General features: G+C 38.7%; 1 protein-coding gene across 1 annotated transcript in view; it reads left to right on the forward strand.

Moving 5' to 3' along the window:
- The window catches only part of tanc2b (tetratricopeptide repeat, ankyrin repeat and coiled-coil containing 2b), a 199,182-nt gene that overhangs the window by 84,727 nt on the left and 91,809 nt on the right, over window positions 1-22,646 (forward strand). Inside the window, exon 3 of the mRNA XM_081393547.1 lies at window positions 14,303-14,479. Within this exon, the coding sequence (XP_081249673.1) occupies window positions 14,303-14,479 (177 nt within the window). The remainder of the gene's footprint in view (window positions 1-14,302; window positions 14,480-22,646) is intronic.

Genomic DNA, 22,646 nt, shown 5'->3' on the forward strand with positions numbered 1-22,646 from the left:
TATGTGCGTGAGAAAATGGATGTGTGGCGTGAGAGCGTGTGAAAAGTGTCAATTGCGTGTCTCACGGTGAAAGCGTGAGAGTTGGCAGCTTACAGGTATTCAACATTATTTTATTAATCATCTGGCATGCGAGCTTCAGAACCTAAAGTACAGGGCATTGATTGAAGGTCAGAATTACATGAGCTCCGGATGGATTGGCCAGATACTGCATACCTTCGCAGATGAGCTCACATTAAAAGGTGTCGTGAGGTTTTCACAGGCTGTGAACTCGTACCATAATGTGTCAGTAACAATATAGAGAGAAAACTGCAAAGTTCTCGAAGTAGTGTGTGACTGCATGGCCGGCCGAGGGAAGTGTTGTAGCCATACAGCAGGGCGACTGTACAAAATTAAAGATGAATAGATAAAAATAACATTTCGTACAGCCACATCTGCTACAGCCGCCTACGGGACCAACGCTACTTCCTTAGCAGCAAGGCACGCAGTAATGGCGGTGCTTTACTTCCGTGTTTCGCCGGATTTGTCTATAGTCGGCACGGCATGATCTTTAAGCTAAAGTTTTCTGGCAAAGCCAGCATCATACTGCGATTTGTTCTCAAAACAGTCATCCTTGAAATGTAGAGAACACACGCTTAAATTAACACAGCCGTGACTGAGACGTCCGCAAAAAATAAACTGCATCCATTTTTCCCTGACGTCTGGATCGTTCGGCAGCGATGCGATGATGCGAAATGAGGCGTAGTTGTCTACGCTGGAGGCGGTCATATGCAAATGACTGGTACGTCACTTCGTACCGTGACATCACTTCTTACCATGGATCCCCAACGAGCTGTAATCAGAGCTTGATTAAATAAATGCTTCGTTTATAATGGGGAGGACATCTTAAGCTATGAAACTTGCAGGAAGTTTTAATGGTACAAAGACCTCTTATACCAAAAGATCAAGGCAAATTTGGTTTCTCATGTCATGACCGACATTTAAAAAAAACATACTTACCCAAACTTTAGTTTTACTAGTGGCCATAGACAGTTTGTTCGAATCATTGGAAGATGAATGAATCAAATTAATTCAAAAAGGCTTTTCACAATTCATTAAGTCATATTTCTTTTTAATAATTTTAATGCAAAGCATCTACAAATTATGCCATCACTCATTGGCTCAGACAGCAGGACAACTTTTGAACATTTAAGTGGAAAGATGATAAACCCTGAAAGCTTGAAGCGCAGTATCATGCACAGCTTGCTTTTACCTCTTATGAAGTTGTTGTTTTCTGGGCTGTTTTGAGGAATGACTGATAAAAACTTAAAGGTGAAGTATGCAGTTTCTGTGACTTAGCGCAATTACAAAAATACAACATATTTTCCAAACAATCTTGCAAACGCCCCTTTCGCTTGTCGAAGCTGAATATCTTTTCGAATGTAGCACGTCAGTCATGATCCCACCAAAGTCCCTTTAAGGGAAGTCATTTCACTCCTACCTGAGCTTCTAAAGGCAGCTGCAGTGACTCAGTGACTTTACCAATTGGCGATTGGCTCTTTTATTTAGAAGACGGGGCTTATTCCGCCATATTGCGCTTTAAAATATCTCCTGTTCATAGAGACAGTGCGACACGCGTCATAATCTGAAAACCACTCCCAGTCCAACCGTCTCCATTGACTTTGTATTGCGAGAAGCTGCCTCCTTGTCATTTCTGACTTGTATAGCAAACAAGCTAAAAAACCCAGAACTAAATTTTTATAAGCTACCAAACCATAAAAGCCAGCCTTTAAGGAGACAAAAGTGGATACAGGCAATTGGACGTGAAGCATCAGCTGGAAGAATGGGTAAATTGTGAGATCCTGACACTCAGTATGCTCTAAAAATACACTACGTGTGCAGTAAACGTTTTGTCACTGGTAAGTGAAATATCCAAACGTCAGTTTTATATTATATTTCTGTAAACTAAGCTATCCTGTCGCCGATTACGTTCCCCTCCAGTGGGTGTAGTTCTCAGAGTAAAATGACATGTTGAGCTCTTTCTCAATTGCCTGTATCCACTTTTGTGTCCTTAAAGGCTTGTTTTTTGGGGTCGACAGCTTATAAAAACTTGTCATATAGCAGCTTTTAGACATTGTTTTGTTTTTTGTTATGAGTCAGAAATGACAAGGAGGCAGCTTCTCGCAATGCGAAGTCAATGGAGACGGTTGGATTGCCCCCCCCCCCCCGGTGTGGGCGTGGCCTACGTGCACTCTGTCTCTATAGGTTGAGCTGGAAAGTGATTGACAGATCAAACCGACTGCTTTCAAGGTTTTGATGATGCCTGAGAGGCTCAGTGTGTACGCTTTTGGGGGAGACAAACCCATACTAATAGTAGTCTATGAACAATAAACTGGGCTAAGAGAATGTATTTTAACATAAAAAGATACTTCACCTTTAAGGCTGGTCTAAAATAGCTGTGGTTAATGTTGGTTAACACCAGGTCATTTTATTCACTGGTCTGTTCACTGTACACTTCAGCCCCTCAGCTACACAATTTAGTAATTCTGGTGTATTGCATTAGTATAAATATTTATTTGCATAATCTTTATTGCATAATGGCAGGGAGAACATTGCACTGTAAAACTGTACTAACCGTTACAGAGGATGATGATTCTTGTGCCTGGATGTTGTTCTGACATGTCCTTTTCCTCCATCTGGAGGTGTATAAGTCTTGGAGGGAGGGCAGGAGTGCACCAATTATCCCTTCAGCCGTCCTGACTGTCTATTGCAGACATGTTATGCCTGATTTAGAGGCCGAACCAAACCAGCAGTTATAGAGGTGAATAGGCTGTTTCCCTAGTCACACTATCTGCTGTCTGCCTGAAAGTTAGTGATCCGCTGACCGACTGCTCAGGACACAGAGAGCTGGATCATTTTTGTTCAGAGACAATGGTGTTGAATAATCTGCAAATAGGTTCCTTGCATAAGAGCCTTGCATTATCATTTATGAATATAGTTGCAAGCAGCAATATATGGAGTCGAAACAGAACAGAAAGAAGTAGGATATTAAATGCAAAGATGTTACATAACTAACCGACTTACAAAGACAATATTGAACTTGGAATAATATCCAATGACAATATGCAGAATTTCAAAGCAGTGCAGTTCAGACTCGTTGGCTTAAAGAGATCGTTCACCCAAAAGTTACAATTCTGTCATTTACTCGTCATACATGTCATTCCACTTGTACGACTTTCTTTGTTCTGCAGAACACGAAAGAAAATAATTTAAGAAATCTCTCTTTTTTTTTTTGTACATAAAATGAAAGTCCAATGGTGTTTTGGACCCCACTGACTTTCTTTGAATGGACAAAAACAGTTTAAACATTCTTTTTTGGGTGGACTATCGTTTTCAGATAGCATTTGATTAGTGTTTATAGTATTTAATGTTTTGCAATGTTGAGAGAGAGAAAAAACACAAATAAGCCACATCTATGTTTAAGTCACATTTTATTATTACAATCAGAAATAATGTAAAATGCTGGTAAATTAAGCACAACGTTCACAAGCATAAACACTATAAACATGTATTTTAGTGTCCCTCACTCTGCAACAAATACTTTAAATTTAACGCTATTCAGAACAGGAATGACAAATATACAAATATGATAATCAAAACCAAACAGATGTTTTAGTTTTTGGCAGAGTATCCGTGGCACAAGCTGTAGGCTCCGCCCTCTTCTGGAAAGGAAGCAGCAGCTCATTTGCATTTAAAGATACATGCATGAAAACAACATGTTTTTCCTTCCACTCAAAAAATGTGATACAGGGTATAATAAATGATCTGTGGGGTATTTGGAGCTGAATCTTCCCAGACACATTCTGGGGACACCTGGCTGAGACCTTACATCTTGTAAAAAGGGGCATAATAGGTCCCCTTTAAAGTGAAACTAAAACTGAAAATTCGCTATATTAATTAATTGACGTTAATTTTATTAAATTGCATTATAAGTCGCTTTAGAATATAAGTCACAGCGTGTTTCAGATGATAAAAAATGTGACTTACAGTGCTGGTCAGAATTATTTGCTACCTTGGAAAAATATGATCAAAGAATAAAAAAAAAAATCTGCTTTGTTAATTAAAAATGAGCAAAAATCTAACCTTTTATTGAAGTAAAAGAATTGAAAGTGTGTGGGGGGGGGGGGGATCACATTCTCCAAAACACATTGGGAACAATTGTTTGCCCCCTTTTATTAAATACTTTTTGCAACCTCTTTTTCCAAGATAACAGCTCTGAGTCTTCTCCTATAATGCCTGATGAGTTTGGAGAACACCTGACGAGAGATCAGAGACCATTCCTCCATACAGAATCTCTCCAGATCTTTCAGATTCCCAGATCCATGTTGGCGCTTCTCTTCTTCAATTCAGCCCACTCCTCTTCTATAGGGTTCAGGTCTGGGACTGGGACGGCCATTGCAGATGCTCGGTTTTGTGCTCAGTGACACATTTCTGTTTTGATTTTCATGTTTGTTTTTGGATCACTGTCCTGTTGGAAGATCCAAACATGGCCCATCATAAGATTTCTAGGTTTTCAGGTTTTGATTTTTTATTGTTGGTATTTGATTGAATCTAAAAAGCCATGTATCTGAACAAGATGTCCAGGACCTCTGGCAGAAAGTTAGGCCCACAGCATTAAAGATACATGGACAGATGAAACACACCAAAAAGAGCTTTCTTTGGCAGGGTTTGGTTCATACAGGGATAAAAAAGTACCCCATGTGTAAAATGAAATGCTCAGCTCTATCTTTAATGCTGTGGGCCTAATTTTCTGCCAAAGGTCCTGGACATCTTGTTCAGATACATGGCATCATGGATTTGATCATATACCAACAAATAAAAAATCAAAACCTGACAACCTCTGCTAGAAATCTTATGACGGGCCATGTTTGGATCTTCCAACAGGACAGTGATCCAAAAACAAACATCAAAATCAAAACAGAAATGTGTCACTGAGCACAAAACCGAGCATCTGCAATGGCCGTCCCAGTCCCAGACCTGAACCCTATAGAAGAGGAGTGGGCTGAATTGAAGAAGAGAAGCGCCAACATGGATCTGGGAATCTGAAGGATCTGGAGAGATTCTGTATGGAGGAATGGTCTCTGATCTCTCGTCAGGTGTTCTCCAAACTCATCCGGCATTATAGGAGAAAACTCAGAGCTGTTAACTTGGAAAAAGGAGGTTGCAAAAAGGGGGCAAATAATTGTTCCCAATGTGTTTTGGAGAAAAACATTTATTTCATAATGTGATTTTCCCCCCACTTTCAATTCTTCAATGAAAGGTGAGATTTTTGCTTTATTTTTTAAATAAAATATCAAAAGGATAAACAATGCAGATTTATTTTTTACAACCATCTTTGATCATATTTACCAAGGGGGCAAATAATTCTGACCAGCACTGTATATTTCAGAAATAGGGTGTATGAATGAATACACTTGCTCTAATGATTTCAACCCAACATCTTAAAAATTGTTGACCGCAGCTTCACTTCTTGGACCCCTAATAAAGCTCAGTCAGCCGAATCTCTGCGGCGGGATGAATGTAGCCTCCAGTGATCACATTGCGTAAAATCGTTTCCACTCTTTAATGAAAGATGCAAACGTGTCGAGTAGGCATCTCAGTAAGAGACCAAAACCAATCAACATGAACTTTGAGCATCTGCACATAATGAGTGGATCGGATAACCACTGTGAAGTGATTCTTGATATATTCAGCAGGAATCCAAAAGAAACGTGAGACCTCACGATAGTCTGGGCCTGTTGAGCACTGGTGATTGTGTTAAAGGTCCCGTTCTATGCCCCTTGTCACAAGATGTAAAATAAGTCTCTGATGTCCCCAGAGTGTGTATGTGAAGTTTGAGCTCAAAATACCCAACAGATCATTTTTTACAGCATGTTTAAATTGACATTTTTTGGGGCTCAGAAAAACGAGCCGTTTCAGTGTGTGCCCTTTAAATGCAAATGAGCTGCTGCTGGACGACACAGGGGGCGGAGCTTCATGAGCTCGTGCTCAGTCTGTCAGGAAAAATTCATCTCACGGAATGATGATAATATCAGAAACTCTCAGTAACGGCGTTCATTTCGAGTCGGACAATAATGCCTACAGAGTCAGAGTGCTGTATAGAGATGAAACAGGTATGGTTTAGTAGTTTAATTACGGTTATTATAACGTATTTGTCATCTGCTTGTAGGCTATGTATCCATTATTTATTAATAGCCTACAAGTCTGCTGTCTGAATGATGATCAAACATGTACTGATGAGTTTAATAAAGTTTATTGTACATCACACAAAAGATGAAGCGTCAGTTTTACTTCAGAAAATCACCGTAAGAGCTGAGTAAACACAGTAGGCTAAGTTATAAGAAGTGCGCAAGTAGCCAGTAGAGTTGAGGGAGCATTCCTGTGGGCGGAGGTTAGTCAAGAAACGGTTCTGGTGATGTCACTAATGCAGGATGTAGAGGGGTGTAGTCCAATCGAGCCGTTTTTTGTAGTCAACTTCTGTTAAATAAAATATCTCGCTTGGCATTGAACTTTGAGCTTTATAATTTTACAGATATTATTTATGCTCTAACAGCAGCATTACACACTAACTAAAGTTTGAAACATGGAATCGCATGCAACGGGACCTTTAATGTTGCTGATTGTTTATACTGCTGTGATAATTCTTGTCTTATTTCCTTATTAAAATAAATGTATGTCTTCATCACCTTCTCACCTCCCCGGCTCGCTTCTTAATGAAAATGTGATTGTTGTGACAGTAAATTCCTGTTTGATGTGTTGCAACAAGACAGCAATTTCCTTAAGGAAATGAGAGGCAAGTAATCATCAATGTACACACAATGGCTGAAGCTAATTTAGCATTGGATAATGGAAAGTTGGCAGTGGAGATATGTCTGTGCTTTTCTGTGATGTGTAGAGCATTCAGACGTCCCTCTGCGGTTGCTTAGTTAAAGCTGAAGTGTGTAATTTCTGCATCAATAGCGTCTCCAAACAGAATTGCAAAAATAAAGACTGTTACCAAATGGGTTTTCTGAAGACTTTCATACTTTCACTTCATTCGTTTAAGCCATTGTTGCTTGCTGTGCTGGGCTTGTTGTGTCTCACTTAATACATTTAAGATGAAATATCTTCTAATCCTGGTTATTCCTCTTGTCTGAGATAATTGCACGTTCCTGTGTTGATTGGAGTTAAGCGATTGGCTGATGATGCGACGCCTTATGTGCTTAAAAACGTCTGGTTGAAGGCAGAAGTACAGACTCAAAATAAAAATAAACGTATTTTGGAACTTTTTTATGTTAGTTGTCATCTACCCTCATTGATATTTACATTTATGCATTTGGCACACTTTTATCTGAAAAAAGTACATTGGTGTTGAAGGCATCAGTTATTTTAGTAGCATTTAGATACATTATAGTTTTTATTAATTATATTTTGCATTTGCATTTAAATTTTTGTTAATGTTTTAGAAATTTTGTTGTTTTTTCAGTTTTTGTTTTTTAAATGTCTATATATACTGTATATATATACCGTATATATATATATATATATATATATATATATATATATATATATATATATATATGGTACTGAAATAATAATGTATATATATATATATATATATATATATATATATATATATATATATATATATATATATATATATATATATATATATACATTATTATTTCAGTTTTAGTTATTTCAGATTTAAGATTATTTTATTTTATTTAAAGCAACAAAACTGTATTTTTTCTTAGGGTTTTAGTTTTACTCTCAGTTCATTATAATAACCCCGGAAGGCATATATTTTTATCACTTCATACAGTAATTTTGCAGGATATTAGAGCCCATAATATCGCCATTTTTAAGCTCTAATGTTTGAGCTGCAGGTAAGCACAGAAAAATGCCTTTCCATGCTTTTTTCTTTTTTAAATAATTCATAAATTAATTATTTTTAACAATATAGTTGTTATACCATTTGTTCTCTGTGTGAGAATTATTAATGTTAAAGGTTTCCTTTTGTACCAGATTTTTTTGTGGTGTGATATTTGGTGAATTTTTATTGAATCCAATTATGGATTCAATATGACCTGCAACATACAAGTTGCACCCAGAATTTTAGCCTAAAACAAGACTGGACTCTGGGAAACAAGGTTGTTGTTGTTATCAGCCAGGCCAGCACTGGCCTATATTGCACATGTATGCCATGGTACAGTGCTTGACCCTCAGGCAGCTAATATTCACATTTCGATTAGGTTGATCTTTCCACCCGCTCAGATGAGCTCCGTGTTGAGGGTTTTGTTCTGCTTTGCATCTCATTTTATCATTTTAGTTTCATCTGCGGCTTCATTTGTAATTCCTGTATAGACTAAGCCACTTAGAGTTTCAAGTAAGATTCGAATAAGCACCGTATCACCTTCCATTTCTTGAGAGCAAGAGAATTATTACAAAGACCAACTCAGTGCTTTTGTTGCAGATGAGATCTATGAGATCCCCTATATGATAAGTTTACTTTGTGTGTCAGATCAAAATCTATAAAGAGGTGTGTTCTTCAGAAAAGAATGTAATGCTCATTGACGTACAATACTCGTGTCCTAATAGTCCAGACCGGCCTCTCCAGTCCCCCGGGGCCCGGAGTAATTGATCCTACTATCGTTAACTCCATGCTAATCCATCTTTGAACTGCTCGTTTACAGTAGAGCCACTGTATTCTCTCTCTTCTCATACACACAAAAGTGGAGCAGGCTACAACAGTTTCACAATGCAGCACATTCGCCGGAGCGTGTCCATTTCCATCAGTGCACACTGGACTAACTTTAGGGTTTGTTATGGGGAAGATAAAAAAATGGAAGCTTCCTTCAGTCTCACACTTCGCCACCTTGAGGGGAAAGTCGCGGTCCAGGCGGAAGAGCATCGAGGGTCTGTGCGCAGGCACTCTTTTAGGGGTTTTGCACACTAGAACCTGGTTACTGGACGCGCAGTGTGTGTATCTGCTGGAACAGACTCAGGCGGGACCCACTCCTCCTCCTCGTGCTCAATCGCTCTGCTCTTTCTCTCGCACCTCCTCTGCAGATGGCGGGAACGAGGATACCATAGACCTGCAGAGCACCAGCTTGGATACCCTTCACAACTTCACTGGACAAGGTAAGCCGTACATATGTTACAACAAGCCTAGTTGTGATGTAAAGGGGCGCTTCACCCTGCTAAATATTCTTTCATTGCACCATTAAACTTAGGACCCAATCTTGCACCCAGCGCAATTGACTTTGTACACCGACGCATGTATCATTTCTATTTTGCACCCGACGCACAGCGGACTTTTCCCTCCACAGACGCACGTCGGTAAATTAGGGAATGAACTTGCGCTCCCGGGGGCGGAAAATAAGTTAACAACTGGGTAATTCTTTCAGAGTTTTAAAATATGACAAAATAGGTTTCCATTTTGGATAAAATCTGTCCACAGATCCCCTTAAAGGGGGATCAGGAGTTAAGTACATCAGGAGTTTATTTAAATAACACTTGCCTGACGGCTCATGCTAGCGCTAACCCGGACGTCGACGTCACTTCACAATAATTGTTATAAACTGGTACTACCAACAAAATATTAGTGCATTCCTGGAACTGGGCGTCGTTACACTACATCCTTATGCATTGCTTTCTGCCAGGACTTTTACAGGCTTTTCTCAAATCGTCGACGTCCAGGTTAGCGGTAGCATAAGCCATCAGGCAAGTGTTATTTAAATAAACTCCTGATGTACTTACAAACTTTCCAATGCCTCATTTTATACCTATTTGTACTACTGTAGAAGTTTGGTACCATTCTGGGCATTATTAGTGGGGTAATTTACAAGATACAGCCTTGGATCCATTAGCGCTGCACTAAGCCATAGGCTGATATCTCTAAATAAGCTCTAACTTTAATAATGTTCGACCAAGGGAATAAAGGCTTCTGGGGGTTGTTTGGCTCGATGTCATGGTGCAAAGGACCCCAGGTTGATTTTACTCCAAACCATCCCTTTAATGTAAATTTTATCTTTTCTAATTTTAAAAAGAACATCACATCTTCTAGCCAAACTGTTGTAGAAGGAGGGGTGGGGGATTTCCAACTTAACAAAATTCGTCTGCAGGCCAATAAAGAAGTATAAGCAATGATGTCCCTCTGGGTTGCAGTTAAGGCAATGGTTATAGTGTCACTGGGAGTTCCAAAAATAGCCATTGAAGAACAAGGCCGCAGTGTCACCCCAAGGGCTTCACTGATAGTTTTAAAAACCAATGCCCAGTAATTATTTAGAGGGGAGCAAGACCAAAATGTATGTGTCAGACTGGCTGGGGAGAAAGAGCATCTATCACAGGCTGCATCTAACCCGGGATATATTCACGCTAACCATTCTTTGCTCAAGTGAACCCTGTGAAGCACTTTAAATTGAATGAGCCCTAACCTAACAGAGGATGATACTGAGTGGACCTTTTTAAGCGCCTCCTTCCAAAAAGCCTCAGACAACTTCATGCCCAGTTCATTTTCCCATCTGGATTTAATTTTATCCATACAGATTGTACCCTTTCAAAGACATGAACTGGGAATATAATATGGAAATCAATCCTTTATTATTAACATTGAGAGTAAGACTATGTAAGGGCGAGGTAGGAGGGAAATCAGGGAAGGGTGGAAATTTGTTGTTAAGAAAATTACGAATCTGAAGATATCTAAAAAAAATGGCTTTGTGGGAGGTCAAACGATCTGCAGAGGTTCTCGAAACTGTTAAATAAACCTTCAGTATATAAATCTTTGATGCATATTAACCCGGAAGTTACCCACTGTCTAAATGATGAGTCTAGTGTAGAGGGAGGGAGTAAATGATTTTGTAAATAGGACCAAAAACTGATGCTGATGTAAATTTATAGTGACAACGAAACTGATTAAAGATCTTAAGAGTAGAAAGTACTACAGGGTTAGATGTGAATCGAGAAGCTTTCAAAGGTAGGAAAGAATACACTAAAGCAGGGAGAGAGGAACAGTGACATGTTTGTGCTTCAATTAAACACCAATTTGTTTCTGGGCAATGAAGCCAAAATAATTTTTTCTCAATATTTGATGCCCATTAATAATGAGTAAAGCTTGGGAGGCCTAAACCACCTGCATCACGGGTCCTCTGAAGAATATGTTTGGTAAGCCTGGGGATCTTATTTTACCAAAAAAGAGGAAGAGGATATAGTTTGATTAATTGAACGGAAAAATTATTTGGGCAAAACAACAACAACAACAACAACAACAAAAAAAACGATAGGGACTGAAACAAATAAAGGAACTTGGGAAGAATTGTCATTTTCACTGAATGTATTCTTCCAGCTAAAGTAAGGGGAAGACAACGCCACCTTTCTAACTCTGCCTTTACTTCTTTGAGCTGAGCTTTATAATTGGCTTCAAACAAAGAACAGGAGCATGTCATATGAATTCAAGATATTTAAAGCCATTTGGAGAAAAACTAAAGGGTAATGATTCTTGTTGAATTTGTAATGCCAAATCATTAATGGGGAAACATTCACTTTTTTGGAAATTTAATTTGTGTCCCGAAAAGGTACCAAACCGACCTAATAATGATATAATTAAAGGACAACTAGATATGGGGTCACTGATGTAAAGCAAAAGGTCATCGGCGTATAAAGACACACGATGCTCAATACCCCCCCAACCCCCTGGAATGCTGTGGTTGTTTCAAAGCTATTGAAAGAGGCTCAATCACAATGTCAAAAAGGTGTGGGGACTGTGGGCATCCCTGACGAGTCCCTCGTGTTAGTGGGAAAAAGTCTGATCGAGAATAATTAGTCTGAATTAATGCCGAAGGGGAATTATATATTAATTTGATCAAAGACATAAAAATATTACCAAAACCAAACTTTTTTAAGGCTGGAAACAAATATGGCCATTCAATTTGATCAAACGCCTTCTCCGCATCTAAGGAGATAACTATCTCCGGGTGCAGAGAAGTATCAGAAAGATCCATTTTTTACTACTAGATTATCGAGGGGAGGACATGTTCTAAACGAAATGCCAATTTTAATGTCAGTGTTTAAAAGAGATATAGGACGATATGATTCACACTTGGTAGGGTCTTTATCTTTTTTAAGAAGGAGTGTAATGGATGCTTGCGAAAAAGTCAGGGAGACAGGGAGCCTGCCTCCAAAGATTCTTTAAAAACCTCAAAAAGAATTGGTGCAAGTTTCTCCTTAATTTTTTTTTTTTATAAAAATCAATAGGAAGGCCTGGGGACTTACCACTCTTCAGTGCCATAATGGCCCTACTAATTTCTTCAATCTCAAGGTCGCGTTCTAAATCTACAGCCTTATCTGATTGCAAAGTAGGAATATCTAAATTGTTTAAGAAATTTTCCATATCCATTGGAATTCAGAAGTATATAATGAGGAGTAAAAGGTTTTGAAAATTGTATTAATTTCTTTTGGGTTGCTAATTAAAGTTTGATTAAAGTCTTTTATCTGTGAAATAAGACGGGAGGCGGTTTGACGTTTCAGCTGATGAGCCAAGAACCGACTTGATTTGTCTCCATATTCATAGTAAAGAGCACGCGTCCTCATTATTAATTGTTTTGCAAAAGAAGTGGATAAAAAAATTAAACTTTGTCTGCAAGTCAACTCTTTTTTTATGTAATTTGGCAGTGATTCAGAATATTGTCTGTCTAAATGTAATATGGATTGTGAGAGTGTTTTGCAGTTCCTTCTTACGTTATTTATTAGCATATGATGTATAAGATCATATTTGACCACGCAAGAAAGCCTTTAAAGTCTCCCAGAGTAACGAGTAAGACACTGTATCCGTTTTATTGTATTCCAGAAAATTATCTATACTAGTTGAGACAAAGTTACAGAACTTATCTTTGGATAGTAGTAATGGATTAAATGCCCAGATTGGTCGTTCTCTGATGTTCAAACACTCTCAGGAAAAAAAGGTACAAAAGCTGTCACTGGGACAGTACCCTTCAAAAGGGTTCTAATGTGTACCATTTAGGTACTAATATGTACACGTTTGGTACCAATATGTACCTTTGAGGAACTTATATGCACTCTTTAGGTACAAAGGTGTACCTTTTGAAAAGGTACCGCCACAGTGACAGATTTTGTACCTTTTTTTTTTCTGAGAGTGAAGGGAAGTGCAGGTCCAGCACCACAGGTGATCGGATACAACTATAGCTGAGTAGTCAACTTTCTTAACCATTGATATAAACAAGTTTTCTACAAAAAAATAATCAAGTCTAGAAAAGGAATGATGGACATGGGAATAAAAGGAGAATTGTCTAGTCAACGGGTTTAGAAATCTCCAAGGATCCACACAGCCGTTCTGTTGCATAAATAGAGAAAAGGCCATTGCCATATCAGACACATTACTACTAGCGCTGGATCTATCCAGCTGAGGATCGAAAGGATCCTGAGGATCCTTTTATAGGATGCGATGCTTGATCTGGGTTTGGTCTGATTGGCCCTTGCATCGTTGGTTGGGTTGGGTCTGACTTGGTGGGCACGAGAAGGACTTTTGAAGAAGTCTTTCCCCAGTACTTCCTCAAAAAAATCTGTCATGAATTTAATTGGGTCTTGTCCTTCCAACTTTTCAGGGATTCCCACAACTTTCATATTAGATCTCCGTGAGTGATTTTCGAGATCTTCCAGCTTTTCCTTCAGTGACACGTTCTCTTTCAGTAGCGCATCCATTGAAGCCTCGACATTCACCAGCCTATCACTGTAGTCATTTAGTCCATCTTCAACCTTGCGAAGTCATTCGTCATGAGCTTCGTAATAATGATTTAACTTGTTCCAATGTCGCAGTCACAGGTGACAATGCACCAGCCAGTTTTTAAAAGAGAGTGAACTACTTGCGTCATATCAGAAAGAAGCACTGACCGGAGCCTTTCGAGATCTTCAGGTAAAGCCGTTAAGCCATCAGGAGACGGCGCCATATCGTCGGTCTTGTTCGAAGCTTAGCCGTCTTTGTCGCCAGTTTTATTCCGAAGTTGCTTTCTACTAGTCTTTTTGTTCCACCGTTAATTCAAGTAATATCAGCTGCCAGATAACCGATTGTAGTGAACATATATCGGAAAAATGAGGACTAAATGAACGAAAGAAGTCGGGAGCTACACTCACGTGCGTCTACTCACGCCATGCTTAATCCGGAAGTTGTTAAACAAGTCTTAATACTAGCCCTAATGTTTTTATTTTTATTTTGCCACATGTCTGATTAATTACATACGTTCTTCATCTCATGTGTCCACCAATGCTGTAGGTGGCAGTATAGACAGTGACTGTGCCTTTGAGGGGGACTATGCTGTGCCACCGCTTTCCATGGCTGAGGGGCTGCAGCACATCCGTTTCATGGAGGGATTGTCCCGATCTCTGCCGTCATCACCTCTGCTCATCCACCAGACCTCCAGACCTCTGCCGTCCGCGAGGAAGGTGTTCGGTGTGGCCACAGGTACCCAACTCTCTCAGTCATGATACCACAGTTCCTAATGCCAGCATAGGGGTGCACTTAGGTGACACCATTGCATATCTGAAATTTTCAGGAAGGTTTTATTTTTATTTTTATTTTTTTATTTTATTTTTATTTGCCCTTTCACATTTCCAGGGTTCTTAGAAACGGAAGTCGCCGTAGTTAGGTGAACTTCTATAGTGGTGAATGGAAACTACAACAAATATAATTTTTGCGCTCCCATTTGCTTCAAATGCAAAAAAACAATCGACAATTGCATTTTTATGACTTTCCAAAAGAGGAAAAAATATTGAGGGATTAATTATGTTGGTCAGAAAAGGGAAAATATATTAGCTGATGAATTAGAAACTCTCACATCAGCGTTAACTACTAACACATTTCCAGAAAAGTTGGGATATTTTGTAAAATGCAATAAAATAAAGAATCTGTGAATCTGAATAATTTTTATAAAAAAAAACAGTTTATTTTTATGTAACTGTACAAAGAGAATATTGCCAATGTTTTCACAGACCAACTTAATTATATTTTGTAAATATAAATACATTTTGATGGCTTCAACACACTCCAAAAAAGTTGGGACAGAGGCATGTTTACCACTGTGTCACATCACCTCTCCTTTTATTGCTCTTTTTAGTCGTTTGGGAATTGAGGATACTTATTGTTGCAGTTTTGCAAGTGGAATTTTTGCCCAATCTCACCTCAGACAAGACAGCTGCTCAACAGTCCGTGGTCGTCGTCTGATTCTCGTTTTCATGATGGGCCATACAGTACATTTTCATTAGGAGACAGATCTGGACTGCAGGTGTAGTGTCTATGAAACCCTTCTGTTGTAGCACGTGCAGAATGAGGCCTGGCATTGTCTTCCTCTTATAACCATAAACTCCCCAGGAAAGATGTCATCTTGATGGCAGTATAATAAAAAAATAAAAATGGGATCTCTTTAGCATCTCAAATGTTTCTCCTAGACAAAAATAAAGTTTCTTTAAGATCTAAATGGAGACTTTTGCTTGAGTCTCCTGCTTCTCACACTTAGAGCTTAGATCGGGCCCAAAAAATCAAGCCCGCCCCTACCCGAGCCCGTGCACGTTGTGTCCGAGCCCGGCCCGACACATTAACAGTAATTATGAGCCCGAGCCCGATTTAAACCCGACCATTTTTTAATACGTGGGACGTTATAACCAGGGGTGGCGCCAGAGAATTTTTTAACGCAGGTGCTGAGGGGGTGCTAGATATATTATATGTAAATACTATTAATAAATGAGCAAACATAGGCCACTTAATATTTAATATTCAGTTATTTTAATTATCACATATAAAGTATTAATTTTATTAAATTGAACAAGCACAACATTCAGCGTTCAATCAAATATTCTTAAAGATTTATTATTATTAATAATGTTATTTCAACATAATATCTCGTTATTTCGTAATATGTACATAATATGTGTACGTGCAACAAGCAAGATGTGCAAGAAGAGGCTGCAAAGATGAAGTTGACGATCACCATCTCTGTAGTGAACGCGCCTATAGAGAGAAATGCTCATCATGGATTACATAATCTGAGAGAAGCCTATTTATTTTCGTTTTGAATTGTTTAGTTTAAAGACATTTCAAGCTTTCTTTAGATATATTTCTCATGTCTATGAGACATACACTGAGTTTAGGTTAATTTATGATGAGATGCGCTCCAGTTCACGTGCAACGCAAGTGACCGCACCAGCGCCTCCATGATTATATTGTCTGCTATTTGCTTCTTATTTATTCAATCCAGGCAATTCGTTGATGAAAAATTGATTAAAATTAAGATACAATTTATACAAAACTAAATTCACTTTAAAGAACGGCTTTCTACTAAACAAAACTTAATGAAGTGGACAAAATCATGTCTGACCCACTCCATGTCTCTCGATATATTGCGTATCCTATCTTACTCATGCTGTTCACTTTTCATAATCAACATAGATGTAAATAACATTATAATATTTTAACAAATATGAAACTAAATGAGCTTATTTAATGGTTACAACACGTATAGTAGGCCTACAGACTCTCTCTTTGTACAAATTGCTGCACATTCATTTACTTCTGAATTTTGCACACATAAGTTCAAAGGCATTTGTTTGTGCCTAGTAAAACATATCTGCAACATTTATCAAGTTCACGGATAATTGTGCGTGCATTTATCAATTATTATCTCAATGAATAATGCAACAAGGACGAAGCATGTAAACTGTGTTGTTTGTTTATTCAGAATGGAATGGATGGCAAATGGATCCGAATGAAGAAACGTAAAAAAAACAAAAAAAAACATGAACAATGATGAACACAGAAAATGAACAAGAATGAACTTTGGATGGCCTAGAGAGTAGTACTCTAATATAATTCAACAAGGTTTTAGAATATAGAATATTTTTTAAACAAAATAAATATTTTTAAAGCCTATTATCTCGGGCCCCGGTGTGATGCGTGCGAGCGGAGGAGACGTTGCGCATGACACATGACGTGTTGCATTTTGTAACACAAATGCTTGATCAAGGGCCCGGCCCGGCCTGATGATAGTGGCGGGAAATGTCGGCCCAGCTCAGGCAGAGAATCTAAGCTCTACTCACACTTGTCTCCTTAGACAAAAACTCGAATACTCTCATACCGGAAAGTTGTGTTTAAAGTTTTAGAAGATCTCGACAACATCACACACTGTGCTCAGATTTTTCTTTTTAGCTAAAGAAACTGGATCGCTCACATTTGTCTCCTTTAAACTTTAGAAGAGATCTCAACAGCATCACGCACTGTGCTTATATTTTTCAACTAAACTACAGATTCTGGAGATCTCATATTTGCATCCTCTAAAGATTCAGAAGAGACCTCAACCACATCATTCACTGAGCTCAAACTTTGTTCCTGAACTAAAGACTCCTGTGGTCTCACGTTTGTCTCTTTTAAAGTTTAGAAGAGACCTCAACAACATCACACACTGTGCTCAGATTTTTGTGCTCTAGCCTCTGAAGTCTTGAAAGAGATTACAGCAAGAGATGTTTATTCTAACACATTCTCAGTTTTGACTCTTTTTCTCTCAAATATGTCTATTTTTATTGCTATAAGACATTTTAGGAGAAACATCTGAAATGCTGTTGATACTAAAATGAGAGATATGTGAGAATCACAACTAAGTCTCCTGAGCTTAGGAAAAGCAACCATTGAGCAATAATTTTTCCTCTGGGATGTCTCTGTACAATCCCAGTACACACCTCCACGTCAGTGGTACCTTCACACATTTGCAAGTCACCCAAGCTGTTTGCACTGATGACGATGAGAGATGTTTGCTTTTGCACCTGTCGCTGATGAAAGTCTGGATGGTCCTTTGGTCTTTGGGACTGAGAACTCGATGTCCATTTTTCTCAAAACCATGCTGAAACGTGGACTCATCTGAACATATTCCCACTGTCATCTGAGGTGAGCTCGGGCCTGGAGAACGCGACAGCTTCTCTGCATAGAACTGGCTTTTTCCTTGCGTAACAGATTCAAGTTGCATATCTCGATGCATCAGGTGACTGTGTTAAGTGACAACGGTTTTCCAAAGTACGCCCGAGCCCATGTGGCTGTATTTAACAGAGCAGCGTGACAGAAGACTCAAAGGGCACGCGCATTCAACTGAAGTCTCCTGCCTTGCCATACATATACTGAGATTTCTCTGGATTCCCTGAATCGTTTCCTAAATTCTTTCCAATCTTGCCTTGATAAATGTGATTTTTGTTTGACAATCCTCTCATGAAATTTGGCACAAAGTGGTGAGCCATGACCCATCTTTTCTTGCAAAGACTAAGCCTTTGCTGGATTCTCCTTTTATGCCCAAACACGCGACCCTCACCGATTACCAGTTCACCTGCTCATTGTGGACTGTTTCAAAATAATTTAACTGAGATATTCTGTAATCTTTTCAGATTGTGTTTCAGCCATCAAAATCTTAATTTGTTTATATATACTAAATACAATTAAGCTGATCTGTGAAAACATTGGAAATCTTTTCCTTGTACTTTAGTCAGTTAAATAAAGGTTCAAGAGAATGAACAAATCACAAATTCTTGATTTTATTGCATTTTACAAAATGTCCCAATTTCCTGGAAATGGGGTTGTAGTTTTCTGTCATTTAATGCCAAGGTAATATAACACAATGTATTATTTGAAAAGACTGTCACATTTGCGCTATGTTGTTATATAATGCATTTTTAAATGTGCGGTTTGGGTGTCCAAATACTTCTAGGGTCAGTGTATTTGCTGTTGGATGTGTCCACTAGGGTGTGCCAGCCACATATCCCTGCTGGAGCTTGAACAGCAGAATGCCATTTTAATGATTGCGTGTATTTTGTGTTTGTTTGCAATCATTTATCAAACATGAAAGTGTCTGAATGTTGGTTTAGACATACAAAAATGAGTTCTCGTTATAAATGACTGCATTCTTTATCAAGAAGAGTCAATCCTTGCACTTTCATCTGTTGTGAAATCAAGTGCATTGTGGGAGTTTTACTGAAAAGGACAGCGGTGTTGTGTATATGAGTCACTCAGTGGTTCTGTAATTGCTGTTTGTGATGTTAATGTCTCTTACTGCTCTGATTTAAGGTTCACTTTCATCCAGATTGGATGATTCGTTTCAGAGTTTGGACTTTGTACTTTATAGTTTACAGAAAACAAAATGGCAGTGGTGTCATTTGTATAAAAAGAGGGGAAAGGGAGAAAGATAATGTTCTCCCACCTGCAGATACTTACTATCCATGAGCCAATACTTTTAACAATTTAATTCCAGAAAGCAACCTAAAAGATGAATGGTTAGAGAGTCATCTAAACCTTGTTTAGGAGCCTCAGAAAAGTGGTTTCACCAATTTGGAGGTCTTCTACATTGGCTCCCAGCATTAATTGCAGTGTGTTTTTGCCGACTGATTTGTAATTCTCCAGTGTAAGCAGTGTTGCAGAGCATCTCATCTCTGCTAATGAAAGTCAGGCTTCTTTATGAGCGCCGTTTCATCCCATTTTTCATGCATTTTCTGCATATTCATGAGAACTTAATCAGGTTCTTTTGCATTTAAGAACCGTCCTGTTGTTATGGAGAAAATATATCATGAACTGAGAATTAAACGGGTATATGTTCAGTAAATGGTAGATGAAAGAAAATCATGTCCTTTGTGGTGTGAAATGATACAATGAATGATCTTCTATTATAAAGGATATATTTTGATCCGTTCCACTTTGTCAGTTTGGTTTATAATTCGATGAAAACATACCTGTATTCACAGTTTCATTTCACCCAAATGGCCACATAATGGCTTTCAAAATGGATTATGGCTATTTTTTTTATTTTTTATTTATTTTTTTTAGATAATCTTTCATATTTCAAATAGATGTATTTTCTTCAAATCAGGTCACTTTTTGAAAGCTTGCCTCATAGTGTGACAAGACAACATGCCATGCTAAGGGAACTGTACCTCTTTTTTTCTGGGTGATAAATACGTGTCCCTGTCTTGCATTAAATGAATAAAAATTTCAGGCAGTATTTTTTTTGCTGTGTTTGCAGTGTATATTTCTTAGGTCAGAAGCATGAGACCATAACAAACCTCTGTACAGACGAGGCGATAGATTTAGTTGCAAATGTTTGTAGCATGAAATCTGATGTTGTGTTATTCAGGTAACTAGCTATAAACATGTCAGTTTAACTAGCTGTAGGTAACTTACCCAACAACTTACCCTGCTCTGTCCTAATTATTTATTTCTATATTTAAAGGTGCATAGAGGAAGGCAGTTTACTGTTATGTCAGCTATAGCAACTCATGTGAAAGAATGCAATACTTGCGACACAGACTAATTAGAAAAACGTGCTTCTACCTACAGTACATTTCTGCAAAAACGTACCTACAATGCAATTCACTGCAGTTTCCAGCTGAAATGAACAGTAGTGGAGGTAAAACACCAACAACTTTTATTCCTTTCACACAAATTATTAAAGACGTAGTTTCTTGCACATTACTGTGTTATGACCTTAAAACACTTTTCCCATAGTGCATGATTTGCAAACTAATGCATTTTGAAGTTGCATCACATCAGCAGCTCTATATGTGTGTCTTTTCTGATGTATTTAAACTTGCCCGGTCGCTCACCTGGTACAGCACTGGACTCGTGATGTGAAGCGCTCGGGTACGAGTCCCATGAAGACACGATAAAAGTGCATATTTATCTCACATTTGCTTTTAACACTATCTGTTAGGTTTAATGTAGATTATTTTTAAACTGTTAGCACCACTCACTGGACATTTCATTTCCGAAAACTGCAGTAATACGCACAACAGTCAACGTAATGACAAGCAGATTCAGGGTCATCAGTTTTGGATTAAACAGATCAAATGTCACCAGATGCACTTTTTTCCAATAAACCTGGTTTGAATAGTTCCATTGCATTAGGATGTGAAACTAAGGGCCCTATCATAAACTCGGCACAATGCAGCGCCAGGCGCAAGTGTTTCAGCCTGACGCAGTTATCATTTTCACGTCCTGGGCCACGTTGTTGAAATAGCAAAAAGCATTTGCGCCCATCTGTTCGCCCATGAGCTGCTGGTCTGAAAACGAGGTGTGTTCTGGCGCATTGTTGGCACGTTGCTATTTTGAGGCAACAGAAATAGACTGAGCCATTGACCAACAAAAGCCTAGTTATTTAAAGAGCGTGTTAGTAATGTGCGCCTATAGGCGGGTCCACAACGCGGGTACACTCTGCTTATTACACACACACAGCAGCACACAAACATGCCAAATATTAAAAAATAAAACGATTACAATTTAAAAGATTATTATTGTGTACATAAAGATATGGTGGAATCCGGCTTGTCCCGGATATGGTCTGCTTGCTTTAACTTCGTGCACGAGCAGATCCGTTTGCACTCTGGAGAAGCGTTCAATCTTTGCGCTTGCAAATTCTGTCATGTAAATAGCGAATCCGTCATGGCGCAAGCGCATTTGGCTTTTAAAGGGAATGGGAGATGAGACTCTGATTATTTTTTTGCACGTTACGCCCAAAACATTAAAGCAGCACTAGGTAACTTTTCAACCTTCATAATATATTTCCAAGACTCTTGTGATGGTACATCGACTTACAATAGGTTGAATGACATGTCTGCCATAGCCTGATGGGGTCTGTATCGCTTTTAATTGAACTTTTAAACTTCGGGGTTCGGGTAGTAACCCCCGCACACAAAAAGAACTACAAAATTCGACTGCTTTACGGCATAGGCGTAAACCTCACTTCCCCCAACACGTCCTCACATGCTGTTGGACTTGTAAGTATATTGCTTATATTGTATATCACTCGGACAAGCTTTCACTCGTTGGTGTGAGCTAAAAAGCACCTGGCGTTCTTGTTGATGGATTAGTAACTTAGACATCCTCGGAGGCTATAGCTCGATGTTCGATGTCCGACGATTTGAAACGTTGTGTTTATTACCAAAGTCCTTTTATATAAATTGTCACTGTTATTACCAATCGAACTCGTCCACAGCATTACTTGATAGACAAAAATAGGACACGAATGAGCATCAAACAGAAACAATCCGCTTACAGAATGTTCAAGGCGCACATACAATACAGACTGCCGAAAGTTAAACAGGGCGCGCGCAGCTCTTAAAGGGGACACACCTTATTTCCACTCGTTACAGCTTCCATCCGACTGAACAGGGGCCGGTATACAGGGGGGAGGGTATCAGGCCGTGAGTGAAGAGACTGCTCTGCGTGAGCGGTATTTACGACAGTAACGTTAAATACAAGTAGTCCACAGCGACTCTAGGGGTCGTTGTTTGACCAAAACGTAATTCCTACCTAGTGTGGCTTTAAGAGAATAAGGACAACCCTTTTAGACCATGCGCCGGGCGCATCGACCATTTTTCCCGTTGTTAAACCGGCAGTTAAACTAAGTGGATTCGAACACGCACGAACTGCACTGATTATTGAAGTACTTGTTACAAGAAAATACTATTAAAAATGTTCTACTTGTTTCAAAATTTTAAGTCAGCGTGATTCTTGATGATAATACAATAAAAGTGAAAAAAGGACAAACGTAAGTGTCTTTGCTTTCCTCTTTCTTTCTTTTTTTCTCCTCCTTTATCTC

Source organism: Scardinius erythrophthalmus (assembly GCF_964197995.2).
Source record: "Scardinius erythrophthalmus genome assembly, chromosome: 18".
NCBI classification, from domain to species: Eukaryota; Metazoa; Chordata; class Actinopteri; order Cypriniformes; family Leuciscidae; genus Scardinius; species Scardinius erythrophthalmus.